Source organism: Oncorhynchus gorbuscha, linkage group LG15 (assembly GCF_021184085.1).
Source record: "Oncorhynchus gorbuscha isolate QuinsamMale2020 ecotype Even-year linkage group LG15, OgorEven_v1.0, whole genome shotgun sequence".
Classification (NCBI taxonomy): domain Eukaryota; kingdom Metazoa; phylum Chordata; class Actinopteri; order Salmoniformes; family Salmonidae; genus Oncorhynchus; species Oncorhynchus gorbuscha.
This window is the reverse complement of record NC_060187.1, coordinates 21,802,946-21,826,842: the sequence shown is the minus strand read 5'-3', so window position 1 is coordinate 21,826,842 and position 23,897 is coordinate 21,802,946. Positions and strand designations below refer to the sequence as shown.

Here is a 23,897-nt window from a genome sequence, read left to right as displayed (position 1 = left end):
AAAGACACATCCTCAGGTGGGCGGGGCACCCCTCAAACACAGGAAGTAGATGGCTGGAAAAGACAGATCCTCAGGTGGGCGGGGCACACCTCAAACACAGGAAGTAGATGGCTGGAAAAGACACATCCTCAGGTGGGCGGGGCACCCCTCAAACACAGGAAGTAGATGGCTGGAAAAGACAGATCCTCAGGTGGGCGGGGCACCCCTCAAACACAGGAAGTAGATGGCTGGAAAAGACAGATCCTCAGGTGGGCGGGGCACCCCTCAAACACAGGAAGTAGATGGCTGGAAAAGACAGATCCTCAGGTGGGCGGGGCATGCTCATTGCTAGAACAATTGCTGCAATGAATGTGTAACAGGGCACTCTGGTGTTTGTGGATAGATTTTCAGCTGTACGTGGCTGCTTGTGTTCTCAGGAAAGTGACATTATTGCTAAGGATAGTTAGGACATGACTGAAAACAATGTTTTTTCATCATTTTGACAGCCAAATGTTTCAAGCAATAATATGTTATCTCAGAGGTTTGTTATTCAGTGTTTATCTAAAATCTGACTCCTTGAATTATCATCTTAAAGCAGTCCCCGGAGGTTTTATTTTCCCTCTTTAGCTTTAACTTACAACCATAAAACAAGTTGTATTTAAGATTGATTATAAATGACATCTGTTCGTTGGAGTTCAGTGGTTCCTCAATTAAGACAGACAGGCATTCATCTAGCCTGGGCCTGAAGGCTCTGTGAGGACTTTCTCCTTGGAGTGGGCACATGGGAGGCTGCTCAGTCAAGTAGCCTGCAGCCCTGCTGTCTCACGCAGGTTAACAGTTGGCCCAGCCATGTTTTCTCTGCTCTGTGTGAGTGGGGCTGTCCTTAGGCTAGACATCTGGAGCTTCTGACTGAGCAAGCTTTAGAGAGAGAGGGAAGAGGAGGATCCATATGGTCCCTTCCGCTGGTGATGACATCTCAGCTAGCTACAACACTGTTGGGGACATGTTGGGATGGGTTGGGCCTCCTCTCTCTGTCGCTGCCGATCTGTTCAACTCTTTCGTCACCATCCTCTCTTACTGGGTGTTCAGTCTTTCATTCTAAAACCAGAGAGAGACTCTTCAGTCTCTGGGGTAGCTCTCCTTACTTCTCAGAAGGCTTCGCCTTACTTCTCCTTCGTCTGGTGATCAGAAGGAGCCAGAGCTCAACTTGCTCGTACACACCAACCCAGGAAAGTAAAGTAGTGAGCTGAACTCAGCTGAACAAGTAATTCAATTTTATTTTTTTTTAAATTCAGGTCTAAGTCCTTTTGGCTTTGAGGGCAGTTGTCAGTGAGAGCACAGAGCACTGCAGAGAGCGTTAGCTGCTCTCTCTGTGTGGATAAGCCCAGCCAGGGCTGGCTTCAATGGAATGAGGGTGGATGATTTCTTCACAGCAAATGAGAATAAATCTTTTGAAGTGGCCTGATTTAGCATGCCTATTTGACTGCATAGGCCTATAGCTCTCTGAAGTCCATACCAGGAGCCATTGCAACTTTGTATGACTTGGAAGTAATTTAGCTAAAAATGGATTATCCTCAAACTTAAATGAATGTAACCTCAACAAAATATAAAATACAGTTGAAGAGGCCGATCGAAAGACATTTTAACATTTGCAAAAGTGGTGAAACAGAGGTTATGTATATAGGGGTGAAACAGGCTACTGGGCACACACTGGTTGAATCAATGTTGTTTCGACATAATTTCAAAAACATTACGTGGAATAGATGTTGAATTGACGTCTGTTACCAGTGGGAGAAATGTATATGAGAACACCATTCTCATCTTTCCACACAATATATTAGGATGAAAGTTCATACCAGGACATTAGTTGCAAGATGCAGCCTACTGTATTTCCACTCAGCTAGTACAATATTTACATCAAGTAACCTAAAGCAGCATAGTGCACCATCATTAAACCTGTCCAACACCACAGAATATAATATCCTACCGGCCTTTTCTCATAGCATATGCATTTTAAGAGAAAGGGTTGTAAAGAAAAATATTATATTTAAAAAACTTGTTGAAGATTATCATAGTGGCAGGCATTGGGATTGAGATCTGGGCCCCTAGAGGAAAAACTCATTTTCTAAATGTCAGCGTCGACATCTGAATAAAAGTGCAGGACTGAGAGGGTGGAGGAGGGAGGGAAAGGGGGGAGGGATAAGGGGGTGAAGTATAAATCTGGTTCCCTATCCACTGCTTCTATGCTTCATCCCTGCTGCTGACAATCTGTCATTTAATCCTCCCTCTATCTCTTTCCCTCTTTCTCTCTGTCTTCTCCCTCACTCACTTCCGCCCTGCTTTCTGTGGATGCAGCAAAAAAGAAAGGTTAGTATTTCTTTCCCGCGGGGTATACTACAAAGTAGAATCAATGAGTTTCCCAGCTAACTTGCCTAAATATTCAGAAAAATACATTTGGGGGGGAAGTATAAGCTTGAAATGGGCATGGTCTAATTGAAAGAACAACCAAAAAACATATACCTACATTTACCTTTCTAAATGAATCAGACAAACTATAGATTTTTCTGGTTGTTTTTCAAAGTTATCTGGCTAACTAATTGAACCAACTTTGTAGTATGTTTGACACCTTTACACCCCTTTCCCCCTTCTCTAACCCTGACGTGGCTGTCACTCTGCAGCACAGCCACCCTCTCCTCGCTCCTCCCCTCCCCTTACTCCACTCTTTTTCTCTATAAAATGTGCTTCTGGGTCAGGCTGCTCTGTTCTGTTCTGACTCAGTGACAGACTGACATGCTCTTTGTTTCTGCTACACTGTCAAGATCACACATCACACCACTATGCCATGTCTTGTGTCTTTGGCTGGTGTGTTGTTGAGTGTTTTTTCACAAGGGACATACAGTACCAGTCAAAAGTTTGGACACACCTACTTATTCAAAGGTTTTTATTTATATTTACTATTTTCTACATTGTAGAATAATAGTGAAGACATTAAAACTATGAAATAACACATGGAATAATGTAGTAACCAAAAAACTGTTTAACAAATCAAAATATATTTTAGATTTTAGATTCTTCAAAATAGCCACCCATTGCCTTGATGACAGCTTTGTACACTCTTGGCATTCTCTCAACCAGCTTCACCTGGAATGCTTTTCCAACAGTCTTGAAGGAGTTCCCACAAATGCTGAGCACTTGATGGCTGGTTTTCCTTCACTCTGCGGTCCAACGCATCCCAATTGAGTTGAGGTCAGGAGATTGTGGAGGCCAGTTCATCTGATGCAGCACTCCATCGCTCTCCTTCTTTGTCAAATAGCCCTTACACACCCTGGAGGTGTGTTGGGTCATTGTCCTGTTGAAAACCAAATGATAGTCCCACTAAGCACAAACCAGATGGGATGGCATATCGCTGCAGACTGCTTTGGTAGCCATGCTGGTTAAGTGTGCCTTGAATTGTAAATAAATCACTGACAGTATCACCAGCAAAGCAACCCCACACCATCACACCTCCTCCTCCATGCTTCACGGTGGGAACCACACATGTGGAGATCATCCGTTCACCTACTCTCACAAAGACACGGCTGTTGGAACCAAACATCTCAAATTTGGGCTCATCAGACCAAAGGACAGATTTCCACCGGTCTTATGTCCATTGCTCGTGTTTCTTGACCCAAGCAACTCTCTTCTTATTGGTCTCCTTTAGTAGTGGTTTCTTTGCAGCAATTCAACCATGAATGACTGATTCTCGCAGTCTCCTTTGAATAGTTGATGTTGAGATGTGTCTGTTACTTGAACACTGTGAAGCATTTATTTGGGCTGCAATCTGAGGCTGGTAACTAATGAACTTATCCTCTGCAGCAGAGGTAACTTTGGGTCTTCCTTTCCTGTGTCGGTCCTCATGAGAGCCAGTTTCATCATAGCATCTGATGGTTTTTGCAACTGCACTTGAAGAAACTTTAAAAGTTCTTGAAATGTTCCTGATTAACTGACCTTCATGTCTTAAAGTAATGATGGACTGTCGTTTCTTTTTGCTTAATTGAGCTGTTCTTGCCATAATACGGACTTTGTCTTTTACCAGAAAGGGCTATCTTCTGTATGCCACCCCTACCTTGTCACAACACAACTGATTGGCTCAAACACATTAAGAAGGAAATAAATTCCACAAATTAACTTTTAACAAGGCACACCTGTTAATTGAAATGCATTCCAGGTGACGCCCTCATGAAGCTGGTTGAGAGAATGCCAAGGGTGTGCAAAGCTGTCATCAAGGCAAAGGGTGGCTACTTTAAAGAATATAAAATCTAAAAGATATTTAGATTTGTTTAGCACTTTTTTGATTACCACATATTTCATAGTTTTGATGTCTTCCTACAATGTAGAAAGTAGTGAAAATGAAGAAAAACTCTGTCATGGGTGTCATTGGAAGTAGACCAAAGTGCAGCGTGGTGAACGTACATTTTATTTTTATTTGAATGTCACCAACACAACGACAGTGACACTTACATGACTAAGTGCCACAAACAAAGTTAACTACCCACCCTGAAAGAAGGGGAAAAAGGGCTACCTAAGTATGATTCCCAAACAGAGACAACGATAGACAGCTGTCCCTGATTAAGAACCATATCCAGCCAACACATAGAAACACAAATCAGGGAAATAAAGGACATAGAATGCCCATCCAAATCACACCCTGACCAAACCAAAAAGAGACTCTAATAAAAAAGGCTCTCTAAGGTCATGGCGTGAAAAACCCTTGAATGAGTAGGTGTGTCCAAACTATTGACTAGTACTGTATACATATTAAAGTACAAAAACATAGTCATAGGAAGGATAAATAAAACATAAAATACATTCCTTCACAAACAAGTCTCCAATCAATACTTTAAATTGCCTGAACGGCACCCTAACCCTAACCCTAACCCTTTTGCAATTCTGTTAGCACAGCTGAAAACAGTTGTGCTGTTTAACCCCATGAATCACGATGGCCTAGGGGTTAGGTTTAGGGTTAGGAGTCAGGGTTGGAGCGTTTGGTTTAGGGTTAGGAGTTAGGTTTAGGGTTACCGTTAGGTTTAGGAGTTAGGTTTAGAGTGTTTGGTTTAGGGTTAGGAGTTAGGTTTAGGGTTAGGGTTAGGAGTTAGGGTTAGAGCGTTTGGTTTAGGGTTAGGAGTTAGGTTTAGGGTTAGGGTTAGGAGTTAGGGTTAGAGCGTTTGGTTAAGGGTTAGGAGTTAGGTTTAGGGTTAGGGTTAGGAGTTAGGTTTAGGGTTAGGAGTTAGGGTTAGGGTTAGGAGTTAGGGTTAGAGCGTTAGGTTTAGGGTTAGGAGTTAGGATTAGGAGTTAGGGTTAGAGCGTTAGGTTTAGGGTTAGGAGTTAGGTTTAGGAGTTAGGGTTAGGGTTAGGAGTTAGGTTTAGGGTTAGGAGTTAGGTTTAGGGTTAGGAGTTAGGTTTAGGGTTAGGAGTTAGGTTTAGGGTTAGGAGTTAGGGTTAGAGCGTTAGGTTTAGGGTTAGAGCGTTAGGATTAGGTTTAGGAGTTGGGGTTAGAGCGTTAGGTTTAGGGTTAGAGCGTTAGGTTTAGGGTTAGAGCGTTAGGTTTAGGGTTAGGAGTTAGGATTAGGTTTAGGAGTTAGGGTTAGAGCGTTAGGTTTAGGGTTAGGAGTTAGGATTAGGTTTAGGAGTTAGGGTTAGGAGTTAGGTTTAGGGTTAGGAGTTAGGGTTAGAGCGTTTGGGTTAGGAGTTAGGTTTAGGGTTAGGAGTTAGGATTAGGTTTAGGAGTTAGGGTTAGAGCGTTAGGTTTAGGGTTGGGAGTTAGGTTTACATTTACATTTACATTTAAGTCATGTTTAGGGTTAGGAGTTAGGGTTAGGAGTTAGGGTTAGAGCGTTAGGTTTAGGGTTAGAAGTTAGGGTTATGAGTTAGGATTGATGTTCCCTAGGCAATAGTCAGAATAACAAAGTGCCCCTCCCCAGACCTCCTTATGTCATGCCTCCATGCTTTATTATGATCTCCATTTGTGTGTCCCAAATAGCCCCATATTCCCTATATAGTGGACTACTTTTTACCGGAGCCCTATGGGATTTTGTCAAAATTACTGCACTGCATAGGGAATAGGGTGCTATTTGAGACTCAGTCTAAGTTTAGGGCTAGTAACGTAACTGTCACCTCCCATAGACAGCTATGCATGGCAGCACTAATAGCTTTCCCTGTGAGACAGCCAGCTGAACACATCAGTAGCATCACTCAGCAATGGAGGCTGCTGCACTCAGACACACGTTAGCGCGATGTTAGTGCTACCCAAAGAAATAAACACAGGCTTTAGTGCATAAGTGTGGCAGCAGCTGTTACATGGCAACACTTAAGACCTCAGTTAGCATGCTAGCGCTAGGAGACACGGTGTGGTGCGTTGGGAATGGAGGACATAGGCTCCAACAGATGTGCTCTCTCTACAACACTCTCACTCCCTCTTCTCTCTATCCCTCGATCGTCCCTCTCTCTCTCACCATCCCTTCAACTCTCCCCCGTTTATTTTCCGTTCTCTCCCTCCCTCCATCTCCCTTCCTTCCTCCCTCTCTCTCCTCCCACACCCTGCCTCCTTCCCTCTCTCCCCTCCCTCCCTCTCCCCCATCCCTCCTCTATCTCCCTCTCTCTCCCCCCCTTCTCTTTCTTTCTCCACCTCTGTAATTAGCAAGCCTTCCTACTCTGTCACTGCGGCTGATCTGTTAATTGCTCAGCCTGTTTGTTTTCACACGTTCATATGGGGGAAATTAGAGGTTTTAATGAGCGTAAACCCAAAACTGTGTCACCACTTCCCCCCAGCTGTGTAGACAGTGAAGTGGGGCCTCACCTCGTCAACTGAGGAACACACAGCACGGCAGAGACACCGTGTTATTTGTCAAGTTATTTAACGGCACCCTATTCACTATATAGTGCACTACTTTTTATCTGAGCGGAAGGCACTAGTCCAAAGTAGTGCACTATAGGGAGTAGGTTGCCCTTTGATACGTAAAACTACTACTCACTGAAGAGGAGAGGTATGCCTCTGCTTCAGGGAGTTACACACCTCAACAGACACAACATCAGCTTTTAACTCCACTCCAGGCACAGTATCTTCCACATCAATGCAGGAACCAACAGCTATCTCAATGACACAGTCATGATACAACAGTGATGGTTCTGTGACTGGAGTTTCCAGCCGGCTGACCACTACAGTGTGGTTACATTCTAATGCCCATACAATCATACCACCTCCTTCAGCCTACCACCATACATGCCCAATGACATGACTTATTGATAAGTAGTATGTTAGTGTTTTTATTGGAGCTCATCTCAAGGTCTCTCCTCCCTGCTTCTCTCCCCAGGAAACGAGCATCTCCCTCGGCCAAGGATGAGCACTCTGCTGGGGTGAAGGACTCTCTGCTGGCCCACTCCTCTGATCCTGTGGAAATGAGACGACTCAACTATCAGACACAAGGTATAGACACACACACAAGGTATAGACACACACACACACACACACACACAAGGTATAGACACACACACACACACACACACACACACACACACACACACACTAGCACGTACGATTTATAGACACACACAAAGTCACAGATCCAGACACACTAGCAGACAGACAACCACTGACACACTTATATTCAGATTTAGCTGTTGTTCAACCATGGCCAAACTATCCACCTCAGTGCCTGCAGACAAATCTCCAACAAGGTAACTTATAAAACCTGGTCTCTATTCACACCACTGCTCACAGTCTCTGACACTCCTATGATATGATACATTCTGATGAATGTGTAGCTAATGGTAACCACTGTGCTAGGAGAAGCAATTGAATGCAGTCCACATTACAGCCTTCAAGTATAAAACACATCAGAGTTAAGGCTTCTACTGTATGCAGATGATTCAGATTAATTACAACAATATCAGATGCTGGTTATCGCAAATGAAACATGGTTTTGATGAGTTGAAAGTGGATAATAATCCGTCCAGTGTAAACTCTGTACTGGATATCATCATCTTGTCTTTGTAATATCGGAGGATTGTTGTGGATGTGAAGGATTGTCACATGGCTTAGTGTACAAGGATCATGTGTCTTGTTGTATTAGTAGTACGTGGGTGTCAGTGAAGTTGGAAAGGGAGTGGCTGTAGTTGAGGATGAGGACTGTCTATCGGTCAACAACCCAAAGCGCTCTGGTCTAGTCGACGAGATGTCCTCTCTCTCTTCACCTTCATTTATGACCATTATAGAAATACACCTTAAAGGTCTGTTAACATATAACACACCCTGCCATGCTGCTTCTCATCTCACTGTGAAGTAAAGCGAGAGAGGGGGGGGGGTGGTTGCATGGGAATTGCTACAGTATATTATCCATCTGTTTTCAGTGGCTCTTCGGCTCTTCTGGTGGGCCCTAATGGAACTCTATTCCATATGGGTCCTGGTTGAAAGTAGTGTACTATTTAGGGAATAGGGTACCGTTTGGGACGCATACTTTCTGTCTCTTCTTCTAGTGGACTGCACTGACCCAGCTTGGTAATTAAACACTGTTGAATGCAGCATGGAGAGTCTTGAGCTTTGAACTTAGCAGAGGAATTAAGCTCACAGAATCTCTCTCTAACTCATTCTCTGAACATCAAACTCGTTCTGTCTCACCCTTGGTTTCTGTGCCCTCTTCTCTCTCGCATCTCTCTTCTCTTTCCTCTCTCTCGCTCCCTCTCTCCTCGCTCTCTTCTCAATGTTTTCTCTCTCTCTCTCTTCTCTATCTTTTCTCTCTCTTCTCCCTCTCCTCTCTCTCCTCGCTCTCTTCTCAATGTTTTCTCTTTCCTCTCTCTCGCTCCCTCTCTCATCTCTCTCTTCTCCCTCTCCTCTCTCTCCTCGCTCTCTTCTCAATGTTTTCTCTCTCCTCTCTCTCTTCTCTATCTTTTCTCTCTCTCCTCTAACTTTTCTCTCCCTCTCTATCTTCTGTGTTTTCTCTCTCCTCTCCTCTCTCTTCTGTGTTTTCTCTCTCCTCTCTCTCTTTTCTATCTTTTCTCTCTCTCCTCTATCTTTTTCTCTCCCTCTCTCTCTTCTCTGTTTTCTCTCTCCTCTCCTCTCTTCTCTATTGTTTCTCTCGCTCTCTCTCTCTTTCTTCTCTCTTTTCTCTCTCTCTCCTCTCTCTCCTCGCTCTCCTCTCTCTCCTCTATCTTTTATCTCTCTCCTCTCTCTCCTCTATCTTTTATCTCTCTCCTCTCTCTCCTCTATCTTTTATCTCTCTCCTCTCTTTCCTCTATCTTTTATCTCTCTCCTCTATCTTTTATCTCTCTCCTCTATCTTTTATCTCTCTCCTCTATCTTTTATCTCTCTCCTCTATCTTTTATCTCTCTCCTCTCTCTCCTCTATCTTTTATCTCTCTCCTCTCTCTCCTCTATCTTTTATCTCTCTCCTCTCTCTCCTCTCTCTGCTCTATCTTTTATCTCTCTCCTCTCTCTCCTCGCTCTCTTTATCTCCCCTTTCTATATTTCTCTCTCTCTCTCTCTCTCTCCTTTCTCCCTCTCTCTTCTCTGTATTTTCTCCCTCTCCTTTCTCTCTCTCTTCTCTATCTTTTATCTCTCTCCCCTCTCTCCTCTCTCTTGATCTTTTCTCTCTCTCCTCTCTTTAACTTTTCTCTCTCTCCTCTCTCTCTCTTCAATATATTCTCTCTCTCCTCAATCTCTCTCTTCACTATATTTTCTCTCTCTCCTCTCTCTCTCTCCTCTCTCTTTTCTCTCTTTTCTCTTTCTCTCTCTTTCTCTTTTCTCTTTCTCTTCTCTCTCCTCTCTCTCTCTCGCTAACGCACTACTCTTTCTTTATGAGCTCTCTCTTGCCCTCTTTCTCTCCTTCTCTCTATGCGCCTTATCTCCCTCTCTCTAACTCTTCATCTCATTCCTATTTTCATCTCTTTCAAACCCTCTCTTCTCTCTCCCCCCTCCACCCCTCCCTCCCTTTCTCCATCACTCTGTGGGTGTTTTCTAGTAGTTTGCTATGAGATCGGCAGCTTGTGAGTCTCTAGCAGTAGGGGGTACATAGCAGATGTTGTTTACACAAATAGAGGCAGGTATGTTGTTGACTAATTTTCCAGCCTCTTACCATTTGTGTCCTTGTGAGCACAATAAAGATGTGTTTTCTTATAGCTCAGTTCTATACTATTGATGCCTCTGTTGTCTACTTAAGCACTTTACAGAGTAGTAGTAACTATAGTCAAGAATATGCTTTCAAGTATATGTCTCAGACGGTTATGTGTCATGGTAGGCCTGGACACAATATTGTGAAGTGAAATCGAACAATTCAGTTTGGATCCAGGCTACTGTCATGGATGGAGACTGAAACTAAGAGGACTGTTGGAATTCCAGGCAAACAGACTGACTCACTTCAGGTGTACAGACATATACACAGCCAGGCCCTTCTCTTTCTCTATCCCTTTTTCTCTTTCTCCTAATCCTTCTTTACCCTCTTCTCTTCTCCCCTCCTCCCCTCCCTTCCCCCTTTAACATGAATGATCCCTCTGGTATTGGTTGTTGAGTACGACACACCGACCTCCCCATCTTCTCCCCTCCTCCCCTCCCTTCCCCCTTTAAAATGAATGATCCCTCTGGTATTGGTTGTTGAGTACGACACACCGACCTCCCCATCTTCTCCCCACAGGTTCCAGTGACCCCAGTTGCCCGAACACTCCAAGTTAGTTTCCATTCCTCGTGTGTTTTCTACCTATTTAAACCCATCCCCATCCTCTCTCTGTGTCTCTCTCTCTCTCTCTCTCTCTCTCTCTCTCTCTCTCTCTCTCTCTCTCTCTCTCTCTCTCTCTCTCTCTCTCTCTCTCTGTCTCTGTCTCTCCCTCTCTCTCTGTCACTCACTCTCTCACTCTGTCTCGCTCACTCTCTCTCTCTCTCTCTCTCTCTCCCTCTCTCTCTCTCTCTCTCTCTCTCTCTCTCTCTCTCTCTTTATCTCGCTCTCTCTGTCTCACTTTCTCTCACTCACTCACTCACTCACTCACTCACTCACTCACTCACTCACCACTCACTCACTCACTCACTCACTCACTCACTCTCTCTCTCTCTCTCTCTCTCTCTCTCTCTCCCCCGTCTTTCCATCTATCTTTCATTCTCATCTCTCTCTTGCTCTCTCATCTCTCTGTCTCCTCTCTCTCTGTCTCCTCTGTCTCTATCTCTTTCTTTCTCTCTCTCTGTCTTTATCTCTCTGATCACTGAGTCACTCTGCATCAGTTTTCTCAGTAGCACAGTCACAGCTCAGACAACAGTACTGATCAGTTAGTAGTCTATGTAAGGAAAGGCTGTGATAGTGCTGCTTTGGGAGCTGAGATGGAATGCCCCCATCCCCTCCTCCACCAACACCCCCCTTCATCCCTCCATCCCTCTACCTTCTCTACTCATCCTCCTCTCCACTTCTGTTTTCTGTGCGTCACCCACCAAGGCCATCTCATCTCAGCCCCATGCTAGCTGCACCTTGTCTGTGAACATCTGATTGCTCAGTCAGCTGGAACCACCCCGCTTACACTGCACCCCCAACCCCCTCCTCCCCACTAGCCGTGTCACTTCCCCCATGTCACTTCCTTTCCACAGGCTGGCCTCAGAACTGTCACCTGTCACCACTGGCTTGTATCAATATTGTATGTTATTTTGGAGGATAATCCATTTGTTGTTGCTTTGAGGACAAAGCCGAGATGAAAGATTGTTCCTCCATCAATCTTTCCAAGTCCTAAGCTCTTCTGCCACTGAAAGAGATGATATATGTGTTCCGTACTTTGAGGTTACAATGTAGCTATAGCTTTATTATGTACATCACCTGCTAGCAGCTGTATGTGGTATATTTTCTTTCCAGAATGTTATTTGTGATAATATTACTAATACACTAAGATGTTGGTCTCATCTATCTATAGCCAGAGAAAGTTTTCAGTTACCATTTAATGGAAAAATAATGTAATATGACGCTCTGAATACCCTCATGACCCCTCCCACTCCCACTTGTGTTGCTGTGGGCTACAGCCAACCAATCAGTATGCTCATTCACTCACTCCCTTCACAGGAGTAACCCACAGCATGGTGTTACAGAGCTCTAGAGATATCACCTGTCTGTTGCTCTCTCTCGTCACTCTCTCTTTCTCTCACTCTTATCTCTCTTCACTCTCTCTTTCTCTCTGTGTCTTCTCTCCGCAACCACACACTTCTTTCCATTTCACCACTTTCAATGAGCTCTGTGCTTTGTCATCACAAATGCAAAAGTTATCTGGTTGTGTACTTCACATTCCGTGTGTGTGTATGTCTGTTGTGTGAATGTGTGTGTGTGTGTCTGTTGTGTGAATGTGTGTGTGTGTGTCTGTTGTGTGAATGTGTGTGTGTATGTCTGTTGTGTGAATGTGTGTGTGTGTGTCTGTTGTGTGAATGTGTGTGTATGTCTGTTGTGTGAATGTGTGTGTGTGTGTCTGTTGTGTGAATGTGTGTGTGTGTATGTATGTTGTGTGAATGTGTGTGTGTGTGTCTGTTGTGTGAATGTGTGTGTGTGTATGTCTGTTGTGTGAATGTGTGTGTGTGTATGTCTGTTGTGTGAATGTGTGTGTGCAGGTGTATGCGGGTGGTGCATGCATGTGTGTGTACGTGCATATATTACACTGTGTTGTATATTTCACTCATAGCTGAAGGAAAGTTGTATTCACTGCAATAGCTTGGTAACCCTGTTCCTCTCTCTTTCAGGGATGAGGGAGCACCCTCTCATCTCCACCACTGATCTTGCTAACCACATCGAGCGTCTCAAGGCCAACGATGGACTCCGCTTCTCACAGGAGTATGAGGTAAATACTCCTGCTCTGCTTTGCCCTGCTGACCACCACTGGCTGTCTACAATCCAGTTCCTTAATCTATAATCTCTATAGCCTCCAAATATATTGTCTCTTTAGTATCGAGATCTGTAGTCTCTAGATCTATAGTCTCTAGATATATAGTCTTTATAATATCTAGATCTATAGTCTCTAGATCTATAGTCTTTGTCTTTATAGTATATAGATCTATAGGCCTTAGATCTATAGTATCTAGATAAATAGTCTTTATAGAATCTTGTTCTATAGCCTCTATATCTATAGTCTATAGCCTCTATATGTATATAGTCTCTATATCTATAGTCTATACCCTCTACATCTATAGTCTCTATAGCAACTAAATCTATATTATCTCAAACTGTAGTCTCTATAGTATCTAGATCTATAGTCTCTATAATATCTAGATCTACATTGAGTGCACAAAATATTAAGAACACCTTCCTAATATTGAGTTGAAGCAGCATTGCAGTTCCTGACACAAACCAGTGCGCCTGGCACCGACTACCATACCCCGTTCAAAGGAACTTCAATATTTTGTCTTGCCCATTCACCCTCTGAATGGCAAACACACCATCCATGTCTCAATTTTCTCAATGCTTTCAAATCCTTCTTTAATCTGTCTCCTCCCCTTCATCTACACTGATTTGAAGTGGATTTAACCATCAATAAGGGATCATATATTTCAGCTGGATTCAGCTGGTCAGTCTGTCATGGAAAGATCATGGGTGCACGTTTTAGTTTTTGCCCTAGTTCTACACAGCTGATTAAAATAATCAACTAATCAGCAATCTTTTATCATTTGAATCAGCTGTGTGGTGTCAGGACAAAAACCAACATGTGCAAGGTCAGAGTTTGGGATGCACTGCTCTATAGTCTCTAGATCTATAGCCTCTAGAGCTATGGTGTCTATAGTCTCTAGATCTACAGTGTCTATAGTCTCTCTCAACAGACTAACTCAACACTTTGATTCTGGCTCCCCTTACTGCCCTGCAACCGCTGACTGTCTTTATCACTACAACCTTAGATATAAGGGAATACCTAGTCAGTACAACTGAATGCATTCAAATGAAATGTGTCTTCTGATTTTAATCCAACACCTCTGAATCAGAGCTGTGCGGGGGGCTGCCTTAATCAATATCCACGTCTTCAACGCCCGGGGACAGTTTGTTAACTGCCTTGCTCAGGGGCAGAATGGAATATTTTTACATTGTCAGCTCGGGGATTCGATCCAGCAACCTTTCGGTGACTGCCCCAACATTCCTACCCGTTAGGCTACCTGCCACCCTATATATGATATACCAATGTTCCCTCATCTACCTCTTCAACATACCAGCTTCTGAACATGGCTAGTGTAAAGAATGATTGAGTAATCATTGGGGGTTGATTGTCCAGGGAGTTTCTAATAGTTTGTAATAGGCCAACCATTCCTCACCCCACCTTGTCTTAAAATAAACACTATTATGAGTCCAGGTAATTCTGCGTAATGATTTTGTTTCTGCATCCAGCTGCACTTTGCTACTTGTACATTTCTCTCTGTGTAAGTTCAGGGCTGCTTCAGAGCCATTCTATCCCTCTCTCTGTTTCCCCCCTCCCTTCCAATAGTATTATTCCAGTGCATTTACCTACAGTAAAAGCCAGTGAGGGATTATGCCTTGTTGTCCTACAAAGGAAGGAGATTTGCATTTAAAGTGGTGAATTTCCAGCCGGATAAAGCAGGACAGATGGGACCACTGTTTACCGAGGAGGGAGTGCATATTAATTATAAAACAGCATCTAGGGCTGCTTCCCAAATGGCACCCTATTCCCTATGGGCCCTGGACAAAAGTAGTGCACTATAAAGGGATTAGGGTGCCATTTGGGATGCATCCTAGACCCCAGATAAACTTTTCTGTGTTTACCTGCTTCCAGTCAGTGTGTTATTCAGTATAGTAATGTGTTGGGAGTGAAACAGTACAACTATCATGTTAGTTTATTCTCCACTCAGAGAGTGGCGAAAGCATTGAGACAGGAACGAGGTGAAATTGTCTGATGAAGTGGGTGGAAGCAGGGTTCAAACTTCACACTAACTACTAGATACACACACTACACACTACACACACGCGCGCGCACAAACACACACTACAGACTACCTCAGTGCTGTTCATTATGAGAAGATCAAAGAGGATGCAGCTGGATGGAACAGCTTAAATGCATTTTGTTTATCTCGTTGTTCTGACACACAACACCCCCCACCAATACAAGTTACTCAGCCACTCCACCTCTGCATGGAGATATTTCCACATAGTGTCAGGGCAGCAGGCCTTGAAATGAAACCATCGTAATGGCTCTATTGAAATGAGAGGAGCCTAGCCAGGGATTCAGCCAGCTTGTTAGATCTGACTCTGTGTGCCAAATGTGACCCTATTCACTAAATAGTGTACTTCTTTTGACCAGGGCCCCAAATGTCCCCACTTGTCCAAATAGTCCTTGTTTTTTTTTATCCTTGCGAGGACTTCTGGTCCCCACACGGATACTAAAGCCAAAACAAAGACACACACACACACACACACACACACACACACACACACACACACACACACACACACACACACACACACACACACACACACACACACACACACACACACACACACACACACACACACACACACACACACACACACACACACACACACACACACACACACACTAGTATAAGTACAATCCTAATACAGTCATCACCACTCAAAGTGTACTAGTCCTCAGGGTGTACTGTGAGTGTCTTTAATTGATTATAAATACTGTTTGACAGTTATAGTGGTCAGGGATACTTGGAATAGAAGCACAGGCTGTCAACTGTTGTCTTTTAAAGGTGAATAGAGCAATTGGGTAGAAATATGTTAATAACTCATTCAAATTCTGAGTTAAAATGCTCTCTTGTTTGTATTTACAACACACACATGCACGCACAAACACACACACACGCATGCAGAAACACACACACACACACTTTACTCATAATTTCCTATGATTAGTGATTAATGATCACTGCCAGCTACTGAGTGGTGAGTGCTGCCTAGAGCCAGGCCAAGATTCTCATTAGGGAATCTTTCATTCTCCTCGCCTGTGCTGTATTCAGACAGGTGAAAACACTGACAGTTGTTAGTTGATTGGCCATGCAGTCCAACTCCAACGTTTCCTCAGCTAGTAGTGGGGACGGATGCCTTCTACTGACACAGGAAGGAAGCAACATCATATGTTCCGGGAGCATCGAATTAGCCAGATATGACAAATTTAGGATTGGGACTTTGCAAACAATTTATCTGAGCACTTGGCTGGTAATGTACACTGAGGAGTGACAACAGGTGTTAATCAGGCTTTTCACCAGAATCCCTTTCTAATGTGCCTCGCTAGATTAGGATATCACCAGAATCCCTTTGTAATGTGTCTCACTAGATTAGGATATCACCAGAATCCCTTTCTAATGTGTCTCACTAGATTAGGATATCACCAGAATCCCTTTGTAATGTGTCTCACTAGATTAGGATATCACCAGAATCCCTTTCTAATGTGTCTCACTAGATTAGGATATCACCAGAATCCCTTTCTAATGTGGCTCACTAGATTAGGATATCACCAGAATCCCTTTGTAATGTGCCTCACTAGATTAGGATATCACCAGAATCCCTTTGTAATGTGCCTTACTAGATTAGGATATCACCAGAATCCCTTTGTAATGTGCCTCACTAGATTAGGATATCACCAGAATCCCTTTCTAATGTGCCTCACTAGATTAGGATATCACCAGAATCCCTTTCTAATGTGCCTCACTAGATTAGGATATCACCAGAATCCCTTTGTAATGTGCCTTACTAGATTAGGATATCACCAGAATCCCTTTCTAATGTGGCTCACTAGATTAGGATATCACCAGAATCCCTTTCTAATGTGCCTCCCTAGGTTAGGATATCACCAGAATCCCTTTCTAATGTGGCTCACTAGATTAGGATATCACCAGAATCCCTTTCTAATGTGGCTCACTAGATTAGGATATCACCAGAATCCCTTTCTAATGTGGCTCACTAGATTAGGATATCACCAGAATCCCTTTCTAATGTGCCTCCCTAGGTTAGGATATCACCAGAATCCCTTTCTAATGTGCCTCACTAGATTAGGATATCACCAGAATCCCTTTCTAATGTGGCTCACTAGATTAGGATATCACCAGAATCCCTTTGTAATGTGTCTCACTAGATTAGGATATCACCAGAATCCCTTTCTAATGTGCCTCACTAGATTAGGATATCACCAGAATCCCTTTCTAATGTGCCTCACTAGATTAGGATATCACCAGAATCCCTTTGTAATGTGCCTTACTAGATTAGGATATCACCAGAATCCCTTTCTAATGTGGCTCACTAGATTAGGATATCACCAGAATCCCTTTCTAATGTGCCTCACTAGATTAGGATATCACCAGAATCCCTTTCTAATGTGCCTCACTAGATTAGGATATCACCAGAATCCCTTTGTAATGTGCCTCACTAGATTAGGATATCACCAGAATCCCTTTGTAATGTGCCTCACTAGATTAGGATATCACCAGAATCCCTTTCTAATGTGCCTCACTAGATTAGGATATCACCAGAATCCCTTTGTAATGTGCCTCACTAGATTAGGATATCACCAGAATCCCTTTCTAATGTGGCTCACTAGATTAGGATATCACCAGAATCCCTTTCTAATGTGCCTCTCTAGATTAGGATATCACCAGAATCCCTTTGTAATGTGCCTCACTAGATTAGGATATCACCAGAATCCCTTTGTAATGTGCCTCACTAGATTAGGATATCACCAGAATCCCTTTGTAATGTGCCTTACTAGATTAGGATATCACCAGAATCCCTTTCTAATGTGCCTCACTAGATTAGGATATCACCAGAATCCCTTTCTAATGTGGCTCACTAGATTAGGATATCACCAGAATCCCTTTCTAATGTGGCTCACTAGATTAGGATATCACCAGAATCCCTTTCTAATGTGCCTCACTAGATTAGGATATCACCAGAATCCCTTTGTAATGTGCCTCACTAGATTAGGATATCACCAGAATCCCTTTCTAATGTGCCTCTCTAGATTAGGATATCACCAGAATCCCTTTGTAATGTGCCTCACTAGATTAGGATATCACCAGAATCCCTTTCTAATGTGGCTCACTAGATTAGGATATCACCAGAATCCCTTTCTAATGTGGCTCACTAGATTAGGATATCACCAGAATCCCTTTGTAATGTACCTCACTAGATTAGGATATCACCAGAATCCCTTTCTAATGTGGCTCACTAGATTAGGATATCACCAGAATCCCTTTCTAATGTGGCTCACTAGATTAGGATATCACCAGAATCCCTTTCTAATGTGCCTCTCTAGATTAGGATATCACCAGAATCCCTTTGTAATGTGCCTCACTAGATTAGGATATCACCAGAATCCCTTTGTAATGTGCCTCACTAGATTAGGATATCACCAGAATCCCTTTCTAATGTGGCTCACTAGATTAGGATATCACCAGAATCCCTTTGTAATGTGCCTCACTAGATTAGGATATCACCAGAATCCCTTTGTAATGTGCCTTACTAGATTAGGATATCACCAGAATCCCTTTCTAATGTGCCTCACTAGATTAGGATATCACCAGAATCCCTTTGTAATGTGGCTCACTAGATTAGGATATCACCAGAATCCCTTTGTAATGTGCCTCACTAGATTAGGATATCACCAGAATCCCTTTGTAATGTGCCTCACTAGATTAGGATATCACCAGAATCCCTTTCTAATGTGCCTCACTAGATTAGGATATCACCAGAATCCCTTTCTAATGTGGCTCACTAGATTAGGATATCACCAGAATCCCTTTCTAATGTGGCTCACTAGATTAGGATATCACCAGAATCCCTTTCTAATGTGCCTCACTAGATTAGGATATCACCAGAATCCCTTTGTAATGTGCCTCACTAGATTAGGATATCACCAGAATCCCTTTCTAATGTGCCTCACTAGATTAGGATATCACCAGAATCCCTTTCTAATGTGCCTCACTAGATTAGGATAACACCAGAATCCCTTTCTAATGTGGCTCACTAGATTAGGATATCACCAGAATCCCTTTGTAATGTGCCTCACTAGATTAGGATATCACCAGAATCCCTTTGTAATGTGTCTCACTAGATTAGGATATCACCAGAATCCCTTTCTAATGTGCCTCACTAGATTAGGATATCACCAGAATCCCTTTCTAATGTGCCTCACTAGATTAGGATATCACCAGAATCCCTTTGTAATGTGCCTTACTAGATTAGGATATCACCAGAATCCCTTTCTAATGTGGCTCACTAGATTAGGATATCACCAGAATCCCTTTCTAATGTGCCTCACTAGATTAGGATATCACCAGAATCCCTTTCTAATGTGCCTCACTAGATTAGGATATCACCAGAATCCCTTTGTAATGTGCCTCACTAGATTAGGATATCACCAGAATCCCTTTGTAATGTGCCTCACTAGATTAGGATATCACCAGAATCCCTTTCTAATGTGCCTCACTAGATTAGGATATCACCAGAATCCCTTTGTAATGTGCCTCACTAGATTAGGATATCACCAGAATCCCTTTCTAATGTGGCTCACTAGATTAGGATATCACCAGAATCCCTTTCTAATGTGCCTCTCTAGATTAGGATATCACCAGAATCCCTTTCTAATGTGCCTCCCTAGGTTAGGATATCACCAGAATCCCTTTCTAATGTGCCTCCCTAGGTTAGGATATCACCAGAATCCCTTTCTAATGTGCCTCCCTAGGTTAGGATATCACCAGAATCCCTTTGTAATGTGCCTCACTAGATTAGGATATCACCAGAATCCCTTTCTAATGTGACTCCCTAGGTTAGGATATCACCAGAATCCCTTTCTAATGTGCCTCCCTAGGTTAGGATATCACCAGAATCCCTTTCTAATGTGCCTCACTAGATTAGGATATCACCAGAATCCCTTTCTAATGTGGCTCACTAGATTAGGATATCACCAGAATCCCTTTGTAATGTGCCTCACTAGATTAGGATATCACCAGAATCCCTTTGTAATGTGCCTTACTAGATTAGGATATCACCAGAATCCCTTTCTAATGTGCCTCACTAGATTAGGATATCACCAGAATCCCTTTCTAATGTGGCTCACTAGATTAGGATATCACCAGAATCCCTTTCTAATGTGGCTCACTAGATTAGGATATCACCAGAATCCCTTTGTAATGTGCCTCACTAGATTAGGATATCACCAGAATCCCTTTGTAATGTGCCTCACTAGATTAGGATATCACCAGAATCCCTTTCTAATGTGCCTCTCTAGATTAGGATATCACCAGAATCCCTTTGTAATGTGCCTCACTAGATTAGGATATCACCAGAATCCCTTTCTAATGTGGCTCACTAGATTAGGATATCACCAGAATCCCTTTCTAATGTGGCTCACTAGATTAGGATATCACCAGAATCCCTTTGTAATGTACCTCACTAGATTAGGATATCACCAGAATCCCTTTCTAATGTGGCTCACTAGATTAGGATATCACCAGAATCCCTTTCTAATGTGGCTCACTAGATTAGGATATCACCAGAATCCCTTTCTAATGTGCCTCTCTAGATTAGGATATCACCAGAATCCCTTTGTAATGTGCCTCACTAGATTAGGATATCACCAGAATCCCTTTCTAATGTGCCTCACTAGATTAGGATATCACCAGAATCCCTTTCTAATGTGGCTCACTAGATTAGGATATCACCAGAATCCCTTTGTAATGTGCCTCACTAGATTAGGATATCACCAGAATCCCTTTGTAATGTGCCTTACTAGATTAGGATATCACCAGAATCCCTTTCTAATGTGCCTCACTAGATTAGGATATCACCAGAATCCCTTTCTAATGTGGCTCACTAGATTAGGATATCACCAGAATCCCTTTGTAATGTGCCTCACTAGATTAGGATATCACCAGAATCCCTTTGTAATGTGCCTCACTAGATTAGGATATCACCAGAATCCCTTTCTAATGTGCCTCACTAGATTAGGATATCACCAGAATCCCTTTCTAATGTGGCTCACTAGATTAGGATATCACCAGAATCCCTTTCTAATGTGGCTCACTAGATTAGGATATCACCAGAATCCCTTTCTAATGTGCCTCACTAGATTAGGATATCACCAGAATCCCTTTGTAATGTGCCTCACTAGATTAGGATATCACCAGAATCCCTTTCTAATGTGCCTCACTAGATTAGGATATCACCAGAATCCCTTTCTAATGTGCCTCACTAGATTAGGATAACACCAGAATCCCTTTCTAATGTGGCTCACTAGATTAGGATATCACCAGAATCCCTTTGTAATGTGCCTCACTAGATTAGGATATCACCAGAATCCCTTTCTAATGTGGCTCACTAGATTAGGATATCACCAGAATCCCTTTCTAATGTGGCTCACTAGATTAGGATATCACCAGAATCCCTTTCTAATGTGCCTCCCTAGGTTAGGATATCACCAGAATCCCTTTCTAATGTGCCTCACTAGATTAGGATATCACCAGAATCCCTTTCTAATGTGCCTCCCTAGGTTAGGATATCACCAGAATCCCTTTCTAATGTGCCTCACTAGATTAGGATATCACCAGAATCCCTTTGTAATGTGCCTCACTAGATTAGGATATCACCAGAATCCCTTTCTAATGTGCCTCACTAGATTAGGATATCACCAGAATCCCTTTCTAATGTGCCTCACTAGATTAGGATATCACCAGAATCCCTTTGTAATGTGCCTTACTAGATTAGGATATCACCAGAATCCCTTTCTAATGTGGCTCACTAGATTAGGATATCACCAGAATCCCTTTCTAATGTGCCTCCCTAGGTTAGGATATCACCAGAATCCCTTTCTAATGTGCCTCACTAGATTAGGATATCACCAGAATCCCTTTCTAATGTGGCTCACTAGATTAGGATATCACCAGAATCCCTTTCTAATGTGGCTCACTAGATTAGGATATCACCAGAATCCCTTTCTAATGTGCCTCACTAGATTAGGATATCACCAGAATCCCTTTCTAATGTGCCTCACTAGATTAGGATATCACCAGAATCCCTTTCTAATGTGCCTCACTAGATTAGGATATCACCAGAATCCCTTTGTAATGTGCCTCACTAGATTAGGATATCACCAGAATCCCTTTCTAATGTGCCTCACTAGATTAGGATATCACCAGAATCCCTTTCTAATGTGCCTCACTAGATTAGGATATCACCAGAATCCCTTTGTAATGTGCCTCACTAGATTAGGATATCACCAGAATCCCTTTCTAATGTGGCTCACTAGATTAGGATATCACCAGAATCCTTAGTGTTAGGATATCACCAGAATTTTCTAATGTGGAATAACTCCCTCTAGATTAGGATATCACCAGAATCCCTTTCTAATGTGCCTCACTAGATTAGGATATCACCAGAATCCCTTTCTAATGTGCCTCACTAGGTTAGGATATCACCAGAATCCACTGTGCTCATAGATTAGGATACACCAGAATGACCTTGACTTTCACTGAATGGCCTCACTAGAATTAGGATTACCAGATCCCTTTGTAAAAAAAAGAACCTCACTAGATTAGGATATCACCAAATCAAAAACTTTCTAATGTGCCTCACTAGATTACAAGATATCACCAGAATCCCTTTCTAATGTGCCTCCACGCAGTGGGAAGACTAAATGAGATTAGGGGAATAGGATATCACCAGAATCCCTAGGCAGAACCCGGTTGAACTTTCTCCAGTCCTCTCTCTGAGACGATGTCCTCGACAGAGAGAAGAGAGAGCCCTGCCTCACTAGATTAGGATATCACCAGAATCCCTTTGTAATGTGCCTCAGAAACTAGATAGGATAGAATTACTAGACCAATTAGGATATCACCAGAATCCCTTTCTAATGTGCCTCACTAGATTAGGATATCACCAGAATCCCTTTCTAATGTGCCTCACTAGATTAGGATATCACCAGAATCAAAATGTCCAGAATCTAATGTGCCTCCTCAGGATAGAATCCCTTTCTCTTCCACCCCGGTAGGACCCGATATCACCAGAATCCCTTTCTAATGTGCCTCTCATCCTAGATTAGGATACTCACCAGAATCCCTTTGGAATAATGTGGACCTCACTAGGGATATCACCAGAATCACTTTCTAATGTGCAATCTCCTCTAGGTTAGGATATCACCAGAACCCGAGCTCTTTCTAATGTGCCTCACTAGATTAGGATATCACCAGAATCCCCCGGAGTAATGTGCCTCAGGCTCTAGATTAGGATATCACCAGAATCCCTTTCTAATGTGCCTCACTAGATTAGGATATCACCAGAATCCCTTTCTAATGTGCCTCACTAGGATTAGGATATCGGGTAGGCAGGCCGCGACTGAGACACCTACCTCAACCGAGGAACAGGAACGGATGAAAGGAATAAATAGACTACAGGTGTGATGGGAAGACTAAATTATGATTAGGGCCAGGAACAGCAAAATCCCTTTCTAATGTGCCTCAATCCAGAATCCCTTTCACTAGATTAGGATATCAATGTGCCTCACTAGATTAGGATATCACCAGAATCCCTTTCTAATGTGCCTCACTAGGTTAGGATATCACCAGAATCCCTTTGTAATGTGCCTCACTAGATTAGGATATCACCAGAATCCCTTTCTAATGTGACTCACTAGATTAGGATATCACCAGAAATGTGCCTTTGTAATGTGCCTTACTAGAATCCCTTTCTAATTGCCTCCCTAGATTAGGATATCACCAGAATCCCTTTGTAATGTGCCTTTCTAGATTAGGATATCACCAGAATCCCTTTAATGTGCTCAATTAGTGATATCACCAGAATCCCTCACTAGATTAGGATATCACCAGAATCCCTAATGTGCCTCACTAGATTAGCCTCCCTAGATTAGGATATCACCAGAATCCCTTTGTAATGTGCCTCACTAGATTAGGATATCACCAGAATC

At 42.8% G+C, this 23,897-nt stretch overlaps 1 protein-coding gene across 20 annotated transcripts in view; it reads left to right on the top strand.

The window, feature by feature from the left end:
* Positions 1-23,897, top strand: part of LOC123996746 (receptor-type tyrosine-protein phosphatase F-like) — a 454,750-nt gene that overhangs the window by 408,653 nt on the left and 22,200 nt on the right. For 12 of the 20 annotated variants that reach the window (XM_046300391.1, XM_046300407.1, XM_046300406.1 and 9 more), the window contains 4 exons: positions 2,335-2,346; positions 7,329-7,441; positions 10,640-10,672; positions 12,703-12,800. In XM_046300391.1, the coding sequence (XP_046156347.1) occupies positions 2,335-2,346; positions 7,329-7,441; positions 10,640-10,672; positions 12,703-12,800 (256 nt within the window). The remainder of the gene's footprint in view (positions 1-2,334; positions 2,347-7,328; positions 7,442-10,639; positions 10,673-12,702; positions 12,801-23,897) is intronic. The other 8 variants (XM_046300408.1, XM_046300402.1, XM_046300401.1 and 5 more) reach the window with 3 other exon arrangements.